Source organism: Scyliorhinus torazame, chromosome 30 (genome assembly GCF_047496885.1).
Source record: "Scyliorhinus torazame isolate Kashiwa2021f chromosome 30, sScyTor2.1, whole genome shotgun sequence".
Classification (NCBI taxonomy): domain Eukaryota; kingdom Metazoa; phylum Chordata; class Chondrichthyes; order Carcharhiniformes; family Scyliorhinidae; genus Scyliorhinus; species Scyliorhinus torazame.
The window spans coordinates 13,601,127-13,618,796 of record NC_092736.1 but is presented as its reverse complement, the minus strand read 5'-3'; the positions used below and the strand labels follow the sequence as shown (position 1 = coordinate 13,618,796).

The 17,670-nt window shown below is 50.5% G+C and overlaps 1 protein-coding gene across 6 annotated transcripts in view; it reads left to right on the top strand.

Moving 5' to 3' along the window:
* LOC140404392 (AT-rich interactive domain-containing protein 3A-like) overlaps positions 1 to 17,670 on the top strand; it is a 231,627-nt gene that overhangs the window by 124,766 nt on the left and 89,191 nt on the right. For all 6 annotated transcript variants that reach the window (XM_072492848.1, XM_072492851.1, XM_072492847.1 and 3 more), the window contains one exon: positions 6,643 to 6,715. In XM_072492848.1, coding sequence (XP_072348949.1) covers positions 6,643 to 6,715 — 73 coding nt within the window. The remainder of the gene's footprint in view (positions 1 to 6,642; positions 6,716 to 17,670) is intronic.

Sequence of the window (17,670 nt, the reverse complement as noted above, 5' to 3'; positions counted from 1 at the left end):
CGTTACTTAAAAGGGATGACATAGGGATGACTTAAAAGGGTGGATAGGCAATGGCAAACATTGAAAGAGCGTATGAGTGAACTGCAAAATTTGTTCATCACTGTTTCCACAAGAATAAAACTGGAAAGGTGGTCAATCCGTGGCTTACAAGGGAAACTAGAGATAGTATTAGATCTAAGGAAGAGGCAAACAAATTGGTCAGAAAAAAAGAGCAGACCTAAGGATTGGGAGCAGTTTAGAATTCAGCAACGTATGACCACTTGTTTGATTAAGAAGGGGAAAATGGAGCACGAGAGTAAGCTCGCAGGGAACATAAAAAAAGACTGTAAATACTTCTATAGATATGTGAAGAGAAAAGGATTGGTGAAGACAAATGTAGGTCCCTTATAATCCAAAACAATGGAATGTATAATGGGGAACAAAGAAATGGCTGACCAACTGAATATGTATTTGGTTCTGTCTTCACAAAGGAGGACACAAATAACGTACCAGAAATGTTGGGGGACACATGGTTTACTGAGCGGGAGGAACTGATGGAAATCAATATTAGTAGCAAAATTATGGTGGGATTTGAACCCAGGTCCCTAGAGCATGACATTGGGTTTCTGGATTATGAGTCCAGTGACGATCCCACTGTGCCAACACCTCCCATCTTCCAAGGTTCTATAGGCTCTGGAATAGTTCCTACACATTGGAGGGTAGCTAATGTAACCCCACTATTTAAAAAGGGAGGTAGAGAGGAAATAGGGAATTATAGACCAGTCACCCTGACGTTGTGAGTGGGGGAAATGTGAGAATCCAAATAAAATATTTAATGGCAGAGCACTTGGAAAACAGTTGCAGGACTGGACAGTCAGGAATTTGTGGAATTACGAAAGGGAATTCAGTTTGACAAATCTACTGGAATTCTTTGAGGATATAACTAGTAGTGTTGACAAGGGAGAACCAGTGGATGTGGCTTATTTGGACTTTCAGAAGACTTTTAAGAAGAGATTAGCATGTAAAATTAAAGCGCATGGGATTGGAGGTGGTGTATTGAGATGGATAGAAAACTGGTTGGCAGATAAGAAACAAAGAGTAGGAATAAATGGATATTTTTTCTCATGGCAAGCAGTGACCAGTGGCATACTACAGAGATCAGTGTGAATAGCTGGGGTCCTAACAATGTATATTAGTGATTTGGATGAGGGAACTAAATGTACTCTATTTAAATTTGCAGATGACACTAAGCTGGGTGGGAGGGTGATCTGTGAGGAGGATGTAGAGATGTTTCAGTGTGATTTGGGCAAGTAGAATGAATGAGCATATGCATGGTAGATGTAATGAAATGAAAATGAAAATCGCTTATTGTCACAAGTAGGCTTCAAATGAAGTTACTGTGAAAAGCCCCTAGTCGCCACATTCCGGCACCTGTTCGGGGAGGCTGTTACGGGAATCGAACCGTGCTGCTGGCCTGCCTTGGTCTGCTTTCAAAGTGATGTGGATAAACGTGAGATTATCCACTTGCTTGCAAAAACAGGAAGGCAGATCATTATCTGAATGGCTATAGATTAAGAGAGCGGAATGTGCAATGAGACCTGGGTGCCCTCGTACGCCAGTCACTTAAGGTAAGCATTCAGGTGCAGCAGGCGGTGAAGAAGGTATGTTATGTTGGCCTTCATAGCGAGAGAATTCGAGTACAGTGGCAGGGATGCCTTACTGGAATTATACAGGGCCTTGGTGAGGCCACACCTGGAGTATTGTGAGCAGTTTTGGTCTCCTTATCTGAGGAAGGATGTTCTTGCTCCAGAGGAAGTGCGGCGAAGGTTTACCAGACTGATTCCTGGGATGGCAGGACTGACGTATGAGGAGAGGTTGAATCGGTTCGGGTTGTATTCGCTGGAGTTCAGAAGAATGAGGGTGTATCCCATAGAAAACTTGTCAAATTCTCACAGGACTGGACAAGGTAGACGCAGGAAGAATGTCCCTGATGACGGGGGAGTCCAGAACCAGAGGTCACAACTGAGGATGCAGGGTAGACCATTAAGGATAGAGATGAGGAGGAACCTCTTCACCCAGAGAGTGGGTGTGAGCCTGTGGAATTCGCTACTACAGAAAGTAGTTGAGATGAAAACAATGCTTTTTTTCAAGAAGGAATTAGATATAGCACTTGGGACTAAAGGGATAAAAGGATATGGGGGGGGGGGGGGGGGGATCAAGTTACTGAGTTGGTTGATCATCCATGATCACAATGAATGTAGGCGAAGGGCCAAATGGCCTCCTCCTGCTCCTATCTTTTATGTTTTCTGGTGGTTGGGCCAGTTGCCTAATTTCAGCATTTTGGGTTGGGGCCCACTCTGGGTGCGACGCTTAATCGACTTGGCTCTCTGTTGACCGCTTCTTGACCCCCCCCCTCCCCTCAACCCTCCTCCTGCGTTTGACTCGAGACCACTAACCCGCTGGTCCGGACTGAAACTAAGCAGCGAGGTCAATCTCTGAAATTGTCCCTCAACAAACAGGAGACTGAAGCTGCCCGTTAATGGGCAGCACGGTGGTTAGCACAGTTGCTTCACAGCTCCAGGGTCCCAGGTTCAATTCCCGGCTTGGGCCACTGTCTGTGCGGAGTCTGCACGTCCTCCCCGTGTCTGCGTGGGTTTCGTCCGGGTGCTCCGGTTTCCTCCCACAGACCAAAGATGTGCAGGTTAGGTGGATTGGCCATGCTAAATTGCCCTTAGTGTCCAAAACGGTTAGGTGGGGTTACGGGGATAGGGGGGAGGCATGGGCTGAAGTTGGGTGTTCTTTCCAAGAGCCGGTGCAGACTTGATGGGCCAAATGGCCTCCTTCTGCACTTTAAATTCTATCATTCTATCAACTGGGGAATGGTCCCCTTTGCACTTGCTTCAGGATTAAGGCAGAAGTTCTCCTTCTCCCCTTCCTTTCCCAAAGCCACTATGTCCCCACCGTCTCCTCTCTCTTCTCCCCTTCCCCCTCTCCCCTCACAGGAACAGGAGGAGACCATTCAGCCCCTCCAACCTGTACCGCCATTCGGTGAGATCATGTCTGATGTGTGGCCATGCCCCATAGTCCCGCCTTGCCCCATGTCACTCAACACCTTGAATTAACAAAAAAAATTACCAATTTTTGCTTCAAATTAAATATTGATATAGCATCAATTGGTGTTTTGCGAAAGAGATTTGCAAACTTCTACCGCCCTTTGTCTGCATTAGGAATGTTTCCTAATTTCACTTCTGAAAAGACTGGCTTTAATTTTTACGCTATGTCCCCTCTATCCTCATTTGGACATCCATGTACACCAGCCATTGCCCTCACCACCCCTGTATCCACACCAACGGATAGTCACGCTCAGGATTGCACATCAAGTGGGGTGTAACTGGCGAGCTCCTCTCCCTCCACCGGTTGCCGCTGCATTGTGCTCCTTGGCCAGGGTCTGTGAATGCCCGCCTGTGCCCCGGTCCCAGGTGCTGTGCAGGGCAACTTGGATGGAGGGATGACCAAGGAAGGGTAGAGCAGGTGCCGGGCAAAGGTGAAAGGGGATAGTCGAAGGCCGTCCGGGTGCCCTTGGGTGTCTGGAGCTTTGACCCCCTCATGCGGTAATGGCAGGAATGGCAAGTAACTACCCGGTCTGTCTGCGAGAATCGTCGAGCTCCATTTGGATGCTCACGTAAGGAGCTGAACAACGCAAGATTGCGCGCATGCAGCCAGCCAGCCCCCTCTCCCCAGCATAAATCACTGCTATCAAACTCATTGATTAGAACCAGGGATGGTCAAGAGGCCAGAATTGAAGGGCGGCACGGCGCCGCAGTGGTTAGCACTGCTACCTCACGGCGCCGAGGACACGGGTTCGATCCCGGCCCCGGGTCACTGTCCGTGTGGAGTTTGCACATTCTCCCCGTGTCTGTGTGGGTCTCATCCCCAGAACCCCAAAAAAGATGTGCAGGTTACGTGGATTGGCCATGCTAAATTGCCCCTTAATTTGGAAAAAAAGAATTGGGTACTCTAAATTCATTTCTTTTTTAAAAGGAGGCCACAATTGGAGAATCGAAGCCGTGCGTGGCTGGAGTGGACTGAATATAATGTGACAGGACAAACGGTTTCTTCCATTAGACACTTTCACTTCTACCAATTTGGACTTCCATGTTCTGAACAGTGAATAAGTTTTAATAATGCTTAATAACTATCCAGATCTCGAGCCCTCGACCTCAAAAGGTGCAGGAAGCCTAGTCCATTAATAATTCCAAAAAAGGAATGGGACAGGTATTTGAGGATGAGGAGTCCACAGGATGATGGGAGATATGCGACTGAACTCTTTATATAAGTCAGCATGTGCTGAATGGCCTCATTCTGTGATGTACATTTTTGTTAGATCTAAACACTGCTGCTTGTAAACCTCCGTAAACATTCATTCTCTCCATTTGCCTAGGTTCAAAGCCTTTGTAATAGGTGGGGTTGCAGGGGCATCTTTTACTTGAGGTAACGCATGGTCATAGAGCTTTATAGCACAGAATGAGGCCCTTCGGCCCAGTCAGACTATGCCAGGCATAAAGCTATCCATTTTAGTCCCATTTTCTTGGTCCGTTGCCTTGCCTACTGTGGCATTTCAAGTGCTTCTTAAATGTTGTGAGGGTTCCCGCCTCTACCACCCTTTCAGGCAGCGGGTTCCAGGTTCCCACCCCACTCTGGGTGAAAAGGTTTCTCGAGTTCCCTCTAAATTTCCTGCCCCTGGTCACCAACAGGGGGGAAATAGGGAAGGAGGAAGTAAAACCCCGAGCCGGTGGGGGCTGAGTGACAAATTGAACCTCTTCCCTTCCCATCTCATAGTGGGATGCTGGTGAACACTTGTGTGCTACGAGGAGAGAGTGCGCATGCCCGCCCACAAGGCCAACCACCACCTGGAGGCTCCCCTGCAAGCCACTCGCCATCCTGACATGGAAATACATCGCTGTCCCTGCTGCCGCTGGGTCAAAATCCTGGGACTCCCTCCCGAACAGCAATGCGGGTGTACCTACACCACGTGGACTGCAGCGGTGCAAGGTGCGCTTCACGAGGGGCAATTGGGGATGGGCAATAGATGCTGTCCTAGCCACATCCCTTGAATGAATACCAAAGATAAATGCTCAGAAAGGTGTGAAGCTGGGGAATCCGGTCTCCTGCCGCAAGGCCACACTGGTGGCTTGGGGAGGGGGCTGGAAAAGTGGCAAAGATAATTTTGAAATACAGCAAGGAGTCCTTGTCTTATAAAGCAGAGGTTTCTCTGATATTGTTCAGGATCCATCGCAGGAGGTCTGTCGTTGTTACAGTTGTGAGCAAAGTCGACAAGAGGATGATGTGGACCTTGTGAATAAACAAGACAGGAGTAATAAGGAAAGGCATTTCCAGTTGGAAAGGGGATTCGGTCTGTGCAGGCATTCATCGCTGCAGCTCCACCCCACGTTTTCCCATGCTCTGTGCTCTCAGCAATTCTCCCGCCCCATCCCCTTGATCATGTCATACATTTCCACCGAACCGAGTCACCGAAACGCTACCCGTTGGACACCAGTCCTCTGGTAGCTATTCTTCATCTGTGACTCGGATGTTGAGTGGAAAACCACTGTGAACTATCTGTTGTCCTCACTCGATGTCCCAATACCCAGTCTGTCAAGTAACTTCCCTTGCACTACCATTAAACTCCAACTTTGACAGATCGACCTTTTCTTTTTAACATTACCACAATCTCAGTGTTAAATTACAGATTTGAATGATCCCCTGCCCAATCCTCTGCTATATATTATTTCCATTGTATGTGAGATTTTAAAGATTTTTTTAATGTCTTTGCCAAAGCAAATGACACACGTGAGGATTTATAGTTGTACTTTCTTTTTTTTAAATTTAGAGTATCCAATTATTTTTTTTCCAATTAAGGGGCAATTTAGCGTGGCCAATCCACCTAACCTGCACATCTTTGGGTTGTGGGGGTGAGACCCACGTAGACTCGGGGAGAATGTGCAAATTCCACACGGACAGTGACCCAGGGCCGGGATCGAACCTGAGACCTTGGCGCATGAGGCAGCAGTGCTAACCACTGTGCCGCCGTGCTGCCCTTTATATTTGTACTTTCATGGGGGGGGGGAGGCAGTGGCGTAGTGGTATTCTTACTGGACTTGTAAACCAGAGCCCCAGGTAAATGCTCTGGGTCGGAGGTTCAAAACCCGCCACTGCAGATGGTGAAATTCAATAAACATCTGGAATTAAAAGTCTAACGATGACCGTGAAACCATCGCCGATTGTCGTAAAAACCCATCTGGTTCACTAATGTCCTTCAGGGAAGGAAATCAGCCGTCCTTACCTGGTCTGGCCTACCTGTGACTCCAGGCCCACAGCAATGTGGTTGACCCTCAAGGGCAATCGGGGGATGGGCAATAAATGCTGGCGATGCCCACATCTCATGAACGAATAAAAAGAACACTGCAGCACAATCCAAAAGGAATTTCCAATTTCCCTCGGAGAGGTTCCCAATAGTTGGAAACTGGCAGGGCTCATGGCGGGGGTTGGCTAGTTGTCTGCTTGGCCAACAAGATTCTGTGTCTGAATCAGTTCTAAGAATCCAGTTGTGGCTCAGTTCTGCCTGGCCTTTCTTTCAACGCTTCCCTTTTCTGTTTCTCACAGCTCTACGAACTGGACAGTGACCCCAGGCGGAAGGAGTTCCTGGACGATCTGTTTGTTTTCATGCAGAAGAGAGGTAAGTCTGAGCCCCCACCCCCACTCTACCCCAGTGACACCGTAATATTGCTGTTGTGATATTGTCTGTCAAGGATCCAAACCCACTCCGCGTCCAGGAAAGTCTCCACAAACCCCGCCTCGCCGGATGCTGGGCTAACATTTTATCTCAATTGTTGCGCGATCTTTATTTTCTCGTCGATCCCGAAGTCATCATCTCAAATTGGTCATTCTGTGCTCCCCCCGGCCTTGTGGGATTGAGTATTCGATTGAGAGTATGTTGGCCAGTTGTGGCCAATGGACATTGTCGTTTGTACGGTTTGGAAAGAGGCAAAATAAGGCTCCAACCAAAAGAGACTCTCTCTCCAGGTGTTCAACAAACAATCTTCACGGATTCTAGATGGCATCTCGCCCTCCAGGTGGCACAATAAATTGGGCACTTGGCCTTTCACGGGGAGGCAGACAATACTGGCTGGGCCAGCAGTTGTTGCTCGTCCCTAATTGCCCGTAAGAAGGTGGTGGGAGAGCCGCCGCCTTGAACCGCCGCAGTCCATGCATGTGGTGTAGGTACACCCACAGTGCTGTGAGGGAGGGAATTCCACAGTGACAGTGATGCGATATAGCTCCAAGGTCACTCTGTAGCTTGGAAGGCATCTTGCGTGTGGCAGTGTTCCCCATACATCTGCCCTTGTCCTTCTGGACCAGGTGAGACTTGGGTTTCTTGGAGCATATGCAACGGAACCTATACCCATGGAAGATCGAGGACAAGTTTCCCAAAAGACTACCAACCACTTTTATACTGATATTCAGATAATGATATATTTGTTCTTGCCAATCAGGAAATTACACGTTGGTACTCTCTTCCCTCTACCCAACTATCCCTATTCACTTACACATAGCTAAATTACTTCATTACGTTGTGAGCAATTACATTTGGGCAGCACGGTGGCACAGTGGTTAGCACTGCTGCCTCACAGAGCCAGGGACCTGGGTTGAATTCCAGCCTTGGGTGACTGTCTGTGGAGTTTGCAAGTTATAGAGTATTGCAGAGTTTACAGTGCAGAAGGAGGCCATTCAGCCCATCAAGTCTGCACCGACCCTTGGAAAGAGCACCCTACCTAAGCCCCCACCCTAGGGTAACCCAGTAACCCAACCCAACCTTTTTGGACACTAAGGGCAATTTATCATGGCCAATTCACCTAACCTGCACATCTTTGGACTGTGGGAGGAAACCGGAGCACCCGGAGGAAACCCACGCAGACACTGGGAGAAAATGCAAACTTCGCACAGATCGTGACCCAAATCGGGAATTAAACCTGGGACCCTGGAGCTGTGAAGCAACTGTGCTAACCACTGTGCTACTGTTTCCCCCCGCCCCCACGTTCTTCCCGTGTTTGCGTGGGTGTCCTCCGGGTGCTCCGGTTTCCTCCCACAGTGCGCAGGTTAGGGCGATTGGCCATGCCAAAATTACCCGTTAGTCTCCAAAGATGTGCGGGGTGGCGGGGATGTGGACCTAGGTAGGGCGTCCTTTCAGAGGGTTGCAGCAGACTCAATGGGCCGAATGGCCTATCTCCTGCACCGTGATTCGCTGTGATATAATATCCGATCACTAAGGCACGTCCGCATAAGTAACACGTGACTACTTGTGGTTTGTCCAGCCTCCTTCAGTGATAGCGATCACAGGTTTGCAATCTCTCTTTGCATTGGGCTGACCATGGAGAGATTGTCTTTTTAAATTGCTGCCATTCTGTGCTGAATCCATCCCCACCAGCAACATCATTAATAAGCATCATTTTGTTTAAGCCTTAGATAGGTTCTCAACTTTAGTGATTTCTTCTGAACTTCTCTATTTCTATCTAATGGCGATTATAATTGAGTTTCTCATGGTTAGCAGTGTGCCATCGCGTCACCTCCGAATCCTATTCTGTGGCCCAGCCTGGGTTTCAGAATAGCGAGGGCCGAAGTCATACGTCCAGAGTTGCAAGCCTGTACCATCCGCAGCTGGACCTATTAGGCATGGTTCAACGGTCAAATGGGTGAACTGTGGCATGGGTTTCCTACATCGTTAGTTGAGCAATCAGCATGAAACGTGGGGGAGAAACAGACTGTCATTGGAGGAGCAGTCCCCTGCAGGAGTCTTCCAACTCGCTGACCCATCTTACCTGCGGCCTGTGGGTCGCACAGGCCTGGTGTAATGGGGTTAACGCACTGCGCTTGTACCTTATCAGGGGGCTGGTTTACACGTTCCATGGTGTAGGATACAGCTAAGTCCCAACCGTCCTCTGAAATAGCCCAGTAAGATGCTCACAATGCCACTGCATCAGCTCATTAAGGTCACTCACCACCACTTCTTCTAAGGTCAATTAGGGATGGGCAATAATAGGGCCATTCAGCCCTTAGTGTTGGGTGGGGTTACTGGGTTATGGGGGTAGGGTGCTCTTTCCAAGAGCCGGTGCAGACTCGATGGGCTGAATGGCCTCCTTCTGCACTGAAACCTCCTCAATATATCTCTAGCGACAAGTGGGAGTTTTTTTTTCACAAACTGGTGCACACTTGAAACGGCATAGCATGCCAGGCTACGGACCGAATGCTGGAACATGGGGTGTGAATAGATGGGTGCTCGATGGCCGGCACCGACACGATGGGCAGAAGGGCCTCTTTCCCTGCTGTAAAACTCTACGACGCTTCCCATTTCTCAGTGAGGCTGAGTACGTTGTAAAACTGGCTGTCACTGGACACAAATTTGACCACTTCCCTCATGGATGACCGATACATTGGAAAGTTTATCAGTGCTTTGCCACGATTGGGAGTAATTAAGACGCCATTTAGGGCCAAATAAAGGAGCTTCACCCGATGCCTGTGTCTATGTATTTACGTTGTGCTTTTATGTATGTCTTGTGTTTTTTCATTGTTGGAATAATCAGTCTGGACTGTACGCGGTTCAATACTTTTCACTGTACCTCAGAACATGTGACAATAAATCCAATCCAATCAAATCCATTGGCGTTCGGTAGAAACAAGATCCTGACCTTGGACAGGGCCCGAAAACCCCACCCACCGTGTCCGAAGCTTATATAACACCCCGTCCCAAGATTTACTGCTCCCCATCTTATCCGAGACCCAGCTCTTTTAGACTGAACTTGGGGACGTCCAAACGGCATTAATGTGAAACACCAACAGTACAATGCCGCCGTTCTCATTGGAGAGTGATGTTAAATCGGAATGGTATTGGGCAGGACAGCATTAAGCAAGGACTTCCAGTGTAATCATTCTCTCCCACTTGCTTGTGCATGTGCGCCTGCACGTGTAAATGTGTTCGAGTACATGTAGTCCAAATGTATGTTGTGTGTGCAAATAAGCATTGTGTCTCAATGAATTCCTCGACCTTATTTGGTACACATTTTCTAAGGACCAATAGATCAGTAACTCAAATCTCCTCCATTTAAGATTTACGTAGATTACGAGCGGAACTCTCCACCCCCACGCCGGGTGGGAGAATCGCCGGGGCGCCACCCCGGCACCCGCACGCGATTCTCCCCCCTCCGCCCCAAACCGGCGCGGCAAGAATCACGGCTGGCCGCTCGGAGAATCGCCACTCGCTGTTTGTAAAGGGCGAGCGGCGATTCTCCGGCCCGAATGGGCCGAGCTGCCTGCCCAACACGACAGGTTCCCACCGGCGCCATCCACACCTGGTCGCTGCCGGTGGGAGCAGCGCGGCAACGCTGGGGGGGGCGGCCTGTGGGGGGGGGGGGTTCCTGCACCGGGGGGGGAATCAAAAGGGGTCTGGCCCGCGATCGGTGCCCATTGATCGGTAGGACGGCCTCTCTGAAGGAGGACCTCCTTTCCTCCGCCACCCCGCAAGATCCACCCGACATCTTCTTGCGGGTCGGCGCCGGTTTTCACTCCGGCGTCGGCACTTAGTCTCCCGATGGGAGAATTGAGCCCCACGGGTTTGAGATGTTTTTCATTTCATTTCTGGGTCGCACAACCAATTATAACGCAATTAAATATTGCAGTCACGCTGAGGAGCTTCCTCGTTTGACTGAGCTGATTATGGAGATGTGGTCCCGCTGTAAAATAAGCTTGCTTGAAGGGTTTTGTGCTGGTGTTGTGCTGTTAGCTTTCTTTGTGCGCGCTTTGAGAGAGGCAGTGGGTTACTGTCCTCCCTTCCTTTATCAGAAGAAGCTGCTCACTCCTTGCTGGGGTATGGATTACACGGGCATCAAGGTCCCCTCCAGTAGCTTGTCCAAATGGCCAGTTAATCATGTTAGGGGTGAGCATCACGGATGACCTTGAATGTACCCTCACCCACGTTGTGCATGGTCACATTCGCACACAGATATACATGCGCACACATGCCTGCACACGCGTGCAGACATACACCTGCACACGCACACACATACATACACGCACCGAGCAGTTTGAAGCCATTCTTCTTTCCCATTTGCGTCAATAAGTCCTTGGCCTCCACACATGCTGCCCCTGGTGGCTGGGATGAGTGACCCGTTGCCCGGCTATTAGAACATCGGCCACATCAACCGCTTTCTCATGTCAAATTCACCAGTGCTCAGACTGACTCTTCAAATACCGAGCCACAACCTTGTTACAATGCAAAAAGAAACGGTCTGTTTACAGAAGGCGGCTTAGCTAATCGTTGTTATGGTAACGTCCATTTAAAAAAAAAAAAAATTATAGTACCCCGTCTTTTTTTTCCGATTAAGGAGCAATTTGGCGTGGCCAATCCACCCACCCTGCTCATCTTTCTGGGTCCCCGCAGACACGGGGAGAATGTGTAAAATCCGCACAGACCGTGACCTGGGACCGGGATCCTCAGTGCCGTGAGGCAGCAGTGCTAACCACTGTGCCGCCGTGCTGCCCATGAAAAGGCCCGTTTAAGTGGTAGCCGGGCATTTATACGGTAAATTTGTTGATGCCACCTTCCCTATGATGAGCCTCTCTCCTAGCGAGCTTGGGCTTGAGAATCCGACCGATCTCCGAACTGTACTGCCTTGGGGCACAGATCAAGCTGTGTGCACAAGATTGATGAATGTACCCTCTGTCTCCGGCAAAGGGACAAGTGCAAGAATCTGAAGCCTGCTCTTCCCCAGAGCTCCAGCATGATACGGCACATACCGACCCAAGAGGAGAGGTGGCGGGGTAGTGGTAATGTCACTGGACTAGTAATGCAGAGACCCAGGATATTGCTCTGGGGATCTGGGTTCGAATCTTGCAGGTGGCAGAATGTGAGATTGAGTTTGATGGAAGTATGAAATTAAGTCTAATGATGACGATGAAACCATTCGCCCGCCGATCGTCGTAAAAGCCCACCTGGTTCATTCACGTCCTTCAGGGAAGGGAATCTGCCACCCTTACCCAGCCTGGCCGACGTGTGGCTCCAGACCCACAGCGATGCCCCTCCAGTTCAGAGTTTGCCCAGCCAATGATGCCCACATCTCATGAAGGAATAATTAAAAAGGGGGACTGATTTTACATATGTATCTTTTTCACAGCTACAGGGCATCCTGAAGTACTTTATAGCCACTGAAGTATTTAAGTGTAGTCACTGTTGTGTTGCAGGTATTGAGGCGGCCAATTTGCGCACAGCAAGAATAGCGGGGATTTTAATGGAGATAGCTGGAGTCTTGGCACCCAGCTGGTAAGCTGGCAAGAGACCAGTGTTACCTGGTGGAAAGCCTGTGAGTATTATGAGCCTGTGAGTATTATGAGCCAATCAGGCAGTTGAGAGGCCACCGTCGGATCTTCCGCCGGATGAGGACCCCCAGGGTGGCAGGAGGTCCCGCCCACAGAGAGCTGCAGACCAATCGGAGGCTAGTAGCACTTTTGCTCATTAGCACCGCCAGGGAGGCAGTGGCCGCTGCAGGAACTGCACCCACGCGAGGTCCAGATCTTTGTTGGGTTCCTAGACTCTGTCAGTGATGGCAGGGAGGGGGGCTTTGCGGGAGCCTGGGGTTGTGGGGGAGAGGGGGGGGGAAAGTTGTAGGTAGGTCAGCAGCAAGGGCATGAGTTTGGCTCTCAGCATGCACCCCCTCCCCTCTAAAAGACAGCTTCTCCGACAATGCAGCATTCCCTCAGCACTGCCCTGGGGAGCCAGACTAGATTCATTCATGCTCATCAGCCCGAGTGTGGACCTTGAACCTGGATTCAGAGTCAAGTGTGCTCCTGCCACCTAATACAGATTGAATCTACTTCCACCGTCCTTTTGGACATGGTGATCCAGACCTCCTCATTATCAAACCCTTTATGGTGTGGAAGGAATCGTACCCTTCCCCAGAGTGATCCCGGCTTCTCCCAGAGTGATCCCGGCTTCTCCCAGAGTGATCACGGCTTCTCCCAGAGTGATCCCGGATCTCCCAGAGTGATCCTGGCTTCTCCCAGAGTGATCCTGGCTTCTCCCAGTGATCCCGGCTACCCCCAGAGTGATCCCGGTTTCTCCCAGAGTTATCCTGGATCTCCCAGAGTGATCGCGGCTTCTCCCAGAGTGATCCCGGCTTCTCCCAGAGTGAACCCGGCTTCTCCCAGAGTGATCCTGGATCTCCCAGAGTGATCCGGAATCTCCCAGAGTGATCCCGGCTTCTCCCAGAGTGATCCCGGATCTCCCAGAGTGATCCCGGCTTATCCCAGAGTGATCCCGGCTTCCTCGCACAGTGATCCTGGATCTCCCAGAGTGATCCTGGCTTCTCCCAGAGTGATCCCGGCTTCTCCCAGAGTGATCCTGGATCTCCCAGAGTGATCCTGGCTTCTCCCAGAGTGATCCCGGCTACCCCTAGAGTGATCCCGGTTTAAGTGATACGGGTGTAAGAGAAGCCCCTCGATCCTGGTACCGTGCCCGCAGCTTTAAACCAAGGGGTGCCGGGTGTAACGAGGGGCGTGATTTGGAACGTCGGTGCGAGCGCCCGTTTAAGAGATTGTTTAAAGCTCTGTCCCGGTTTTTTTTCCCCCCCACGGAGTGTTGACGGAACAGCGGGAACGGCAGGGTCCCTTCAATGTTCATGATTCATCACGGATCGGGCTCCATTACGTTGTTAAGACGCACGGTCCCTTCCTCATTCTGTCAGTCACTTCAACTGAGACAGCTGGCAGGTTGGCGTTGGGGGGGGGGGGTTGCGAGTGGATTGGATTAATGACCTTGGAGCTGTTTATACTGAACGGTTCCATCCCCCTATACACAGAACGGAGCAGAGGTGGTGGGGGAAGGGGGGGGGGGGGGGGGGGGGGAGGAGAAGAGATTGGCACCAGGCACAATCCGCTGGGAATCTCGCTGAGCCTCGGTGGCTCGAACATTCACTGACTGACCCTCGGACACAGTAGCTCCTTGCTGTTAGCCTTCCCCGGTTACTCAAAGGACTTTGGCCAGCAGACAGTGATTGATGAGGCCTTGGCAGTATTTATGACACCAGGGATTTAGTGCGTCCAAGCAGCCCTTTGTATTAATACACACATTTTATGAGGGAAGCCAATCGGGGGGATTATTGCTTTGTCCTGAAGCAGGCTTTGACAGCTGACGGGTGCTTCAATTAATTAAAGGAATATCGCACTGCCGAGGTTTATGAAAGCGCTCATGAAGAAAAGAATGTTTCCGTTCGGGAATGCAAGCATAATTGTTCCTTGTTCCACAAGGGCCGCCTCCCATGCTGTCTTCACCCAACCCTCCCATCGTAACCTCTCCCTTTCCTCCTCGTGTTTTCCCCTTTAAATGTCATTCCCCTCAACGTATGCAGACTGCGGTGTGCCGGTAATATTTCCGGACTCTTAATCCAGGGGCCCAGGCTAATGCTCCGGGGATCCGGGTTCAAATCCTCCCCCGGGGCAGCTGGTGGAATTTAAGTCCCATTAATAAAGGTTTGGAATATAAAACTAGCCTCCGTGGTGCTGGCTGTGGGGTGGGGGGTTTTTTTTCGAGAGAAAGTCGCCGGTCCCCTTTGACGAAGGAAATCTGTTGTTCTTACCCGGTCTGGCCTACATGTGAAGCCAACTTGTGGACAAATCACGCCCCTCAGTGATGTGGTTGACTCCAAAATGGCCTTGCAAGTAAACACCACCCCTCCGCCCCCCCCCCCCCGCCCAGTTCAATTAGGGATGGGCACCGGACCCTGGCCTTGCCAGCGACATCTCCAGAAATAATAAAGAAGAAAAAAAGCAGCATCTTATAGGAAGGGGTTGTCAGATTCCCAGCGCGCTCCTCCCGGCGAAAGTATCTCCTGAATTCGTTGCAAGTGACTAGTTTATGCTTCTAACCATTTTTTGATTTTTGGTGAGCTTGGAGGAACATTGGTCAGCGGACGAGGAGAGGATTCCCCGCTCATTTCAACTTGGTGCTGCAACACCTTTTACAGACTGCCGGGACCAGGGTTTAACACCTCATCCCCCGACTGTGCTGCACTCCCTCAGCGATGGCACCGGGTGTGTCAGGGTAACTTTGCGTTCTAGGGCCCGGGAGCAGGATTTGAACTCATAACCTTCTGACCGAACCGTATAGCCGACACCCGTATCGAAAATCAGTTAATCATGATTTGTTTGTATCATAGCGGCACGTTGGCGGAGTGGTGCCTCACGGCGCCGAGGTCCCAGGTTCGATCCCGGCCCTGGGTCACTGTCCGTGTGGAGTTTGCACATTCTCCCCGTGTCTGCGTGGGTCTCACCCCCACAACCCAAAGATGTGCAGGCTAGGTGGATTGGCCACGCTAAATTGCCCCTTAACTGGAAAAAAATAATTGGGTACACTAAATTTATTTTTAAAAGTTTTGTTTGTATTGCTGGTGGTGAAAGGAGGTCATCCATAGAATCCCCAAGTGCAGAAGGAGGCCATTCGGCCCATCGAGTCGGCAACAATTCTCCGAAAGAGCACTCAATTCCCCTGCCCTAACACCGTAACTCCACCTAGGGGCAATTTATCACGGCAAATCCACCTGACCTGCACATCTTGAGACTGTGGGAGAAAACCGGAGCACCCGGAGGAAACCCACGCAGACATGGGGGGGAATGTGCAGACCCTGCACAGCCAGCCACCCTAGGTCGGAATTGAACCCGGGTCCGTGGCACTGTGATGCAGCAGTGCCAACCACTGTGCCACCGTGCCGTCCAGGGCACTGTTTTTTGAATGGTGCCACGAGGTCTCAAACACCCACCTGAAGCCCCCAGAATGTGGAGGTGGGGCTTCGTCTTAATGTCACATCAGAAGCCTAGGTCAAGTGTTCTCAGGCTTCAACACGTTGGTTCAACAAGGAAATCTGCCGTCCTTACCCGGTCTGGCCTGCACGTGACTCCAGACCCACAGCAATGTGGCTGGCTCTTAATTGCCCTCTGCAAGTCATGCAGGTTTTTTTTCTCCCGATTTAAGGGGCAATTTAGCGTGGCCAGTCCACCTACCCTGCACATCTTTGAGTCGTGGGGGTGAGACCCACGCAGCCACGGGGAGGTTGTGCAGACTCCACACGGGCAGTGACCCAGGGTCAGGACCGAACCCGGATCCTCGGTGCCATGAGGCAGCAGTGCTAACCACTACGCCGCCGTGCTGCCCTAGCCAGGCAGTTTAAGACGATTAGGGACGGGCAACAAATGCTGGCCCAGCCAGAGGCACCCACGTCCCACGAATAAACAAAAATGTCCTCGACTCATTTCCCCACACCGCATGGCCCTGCGCTTTCTCCCTCGGTTGCTTACGAACCTCGCCTTTTCAACTGCAGTGAGCAATATGACATATACAGGAGATGGATTACCATTGCCTTCCTCACGTGTGCTCAAAGGAAACACCAGTCCTCTTCTTAAAGGATCCTCCACCTGTGCATAACCATTTTCCCTCACGATCCCTCTCCTTTTTTTAAAAATAAATTTAGAGTACTGCTCATTTATTCCAATTAAGGGGCAATTTAGCGTGTTCAATCCACCTACCCTGCACATCTTTTGGTTGTGAGGGCGAAACCCACGCAAACACGGGGAGAATGTGCAAACTCCACACGGACAGTGACCCAGAGCCGGGATCGAACCTGGGACCTCAGCGCCGTGAGACTGCAGTGCTAACCACTGCGCCACCGTGCTGCCCTCCAAGATCCCTCTCCCGCCATCACCACTGATTCCTCCGTTGGCCATGGCTCATGACCCCGATCGTGAGACCCTTCAGTGGCCTTGGCGTCGCCGCAAAGGGCTGGGCCGATCCTCCATCTTGATGGGTGCAGAATCAATTTTAAACTTTAGAGCGTTAAGTCGATGCCCTGAATGCTCTGCAATGATCTCCCAACACAAGTTCAGCGAAGGTGAGCAAAGGATGTCGACGCTTGACTTTTGTTTTGGACTGGTGACAGATACTTTTGTCGAAAAAGTGCTGGCTAAAATGAATGGCTGGTGATTAGAAATGGTTTTGTCTAGCTGTGCCTGCTGGTCCTGCCATAATCTTGTAAATGAACTCCAGGCCATGTAATCACTGCTGTAATCTGTGGATTAGTCCTATCAGCAGGTACGAGACAGTGTGTGCTTTGTGTTAAAGGTTAAATGCGGGTTCCAGTCTGAACCTGTGTAGCATCGGCAATGGATTCGACTTTGCCATTAAAGCTGCTTTTATTTTAAAAGAAAAATTCTGCGTCCCAGAAGTGTAGGGAAGGATGATTTTGGCAATCTTGCTTCAGTGGGTCAGAAGGTTGGAGTTCAGGGTGCACTCGACAGATTCCGAAGTGACACTTCCGGTGCAGTACTGAGAGAGTGCTGCACTGTTGGCAGTTCGGCCAGACATCAAACCCTGCCTTGGAGTGGCTGAAAGACCTCCACGTTCCAGAGAATTGCTTCCCTGGTCAGTGTCTTTCCCTCAAATCTTTTTAGCCCCGATGTTGGTTATCTGGCACAAACTGGTTAAAAGTATCTCTGTGCGTTTGCAGGTTTGAGTGGACGGAGCCGAGACGATTTTCCCCTGACAGGATGTTATCTTGCTTCACACTTACTCTCCCCGTATTGATCTATTTGTTCACC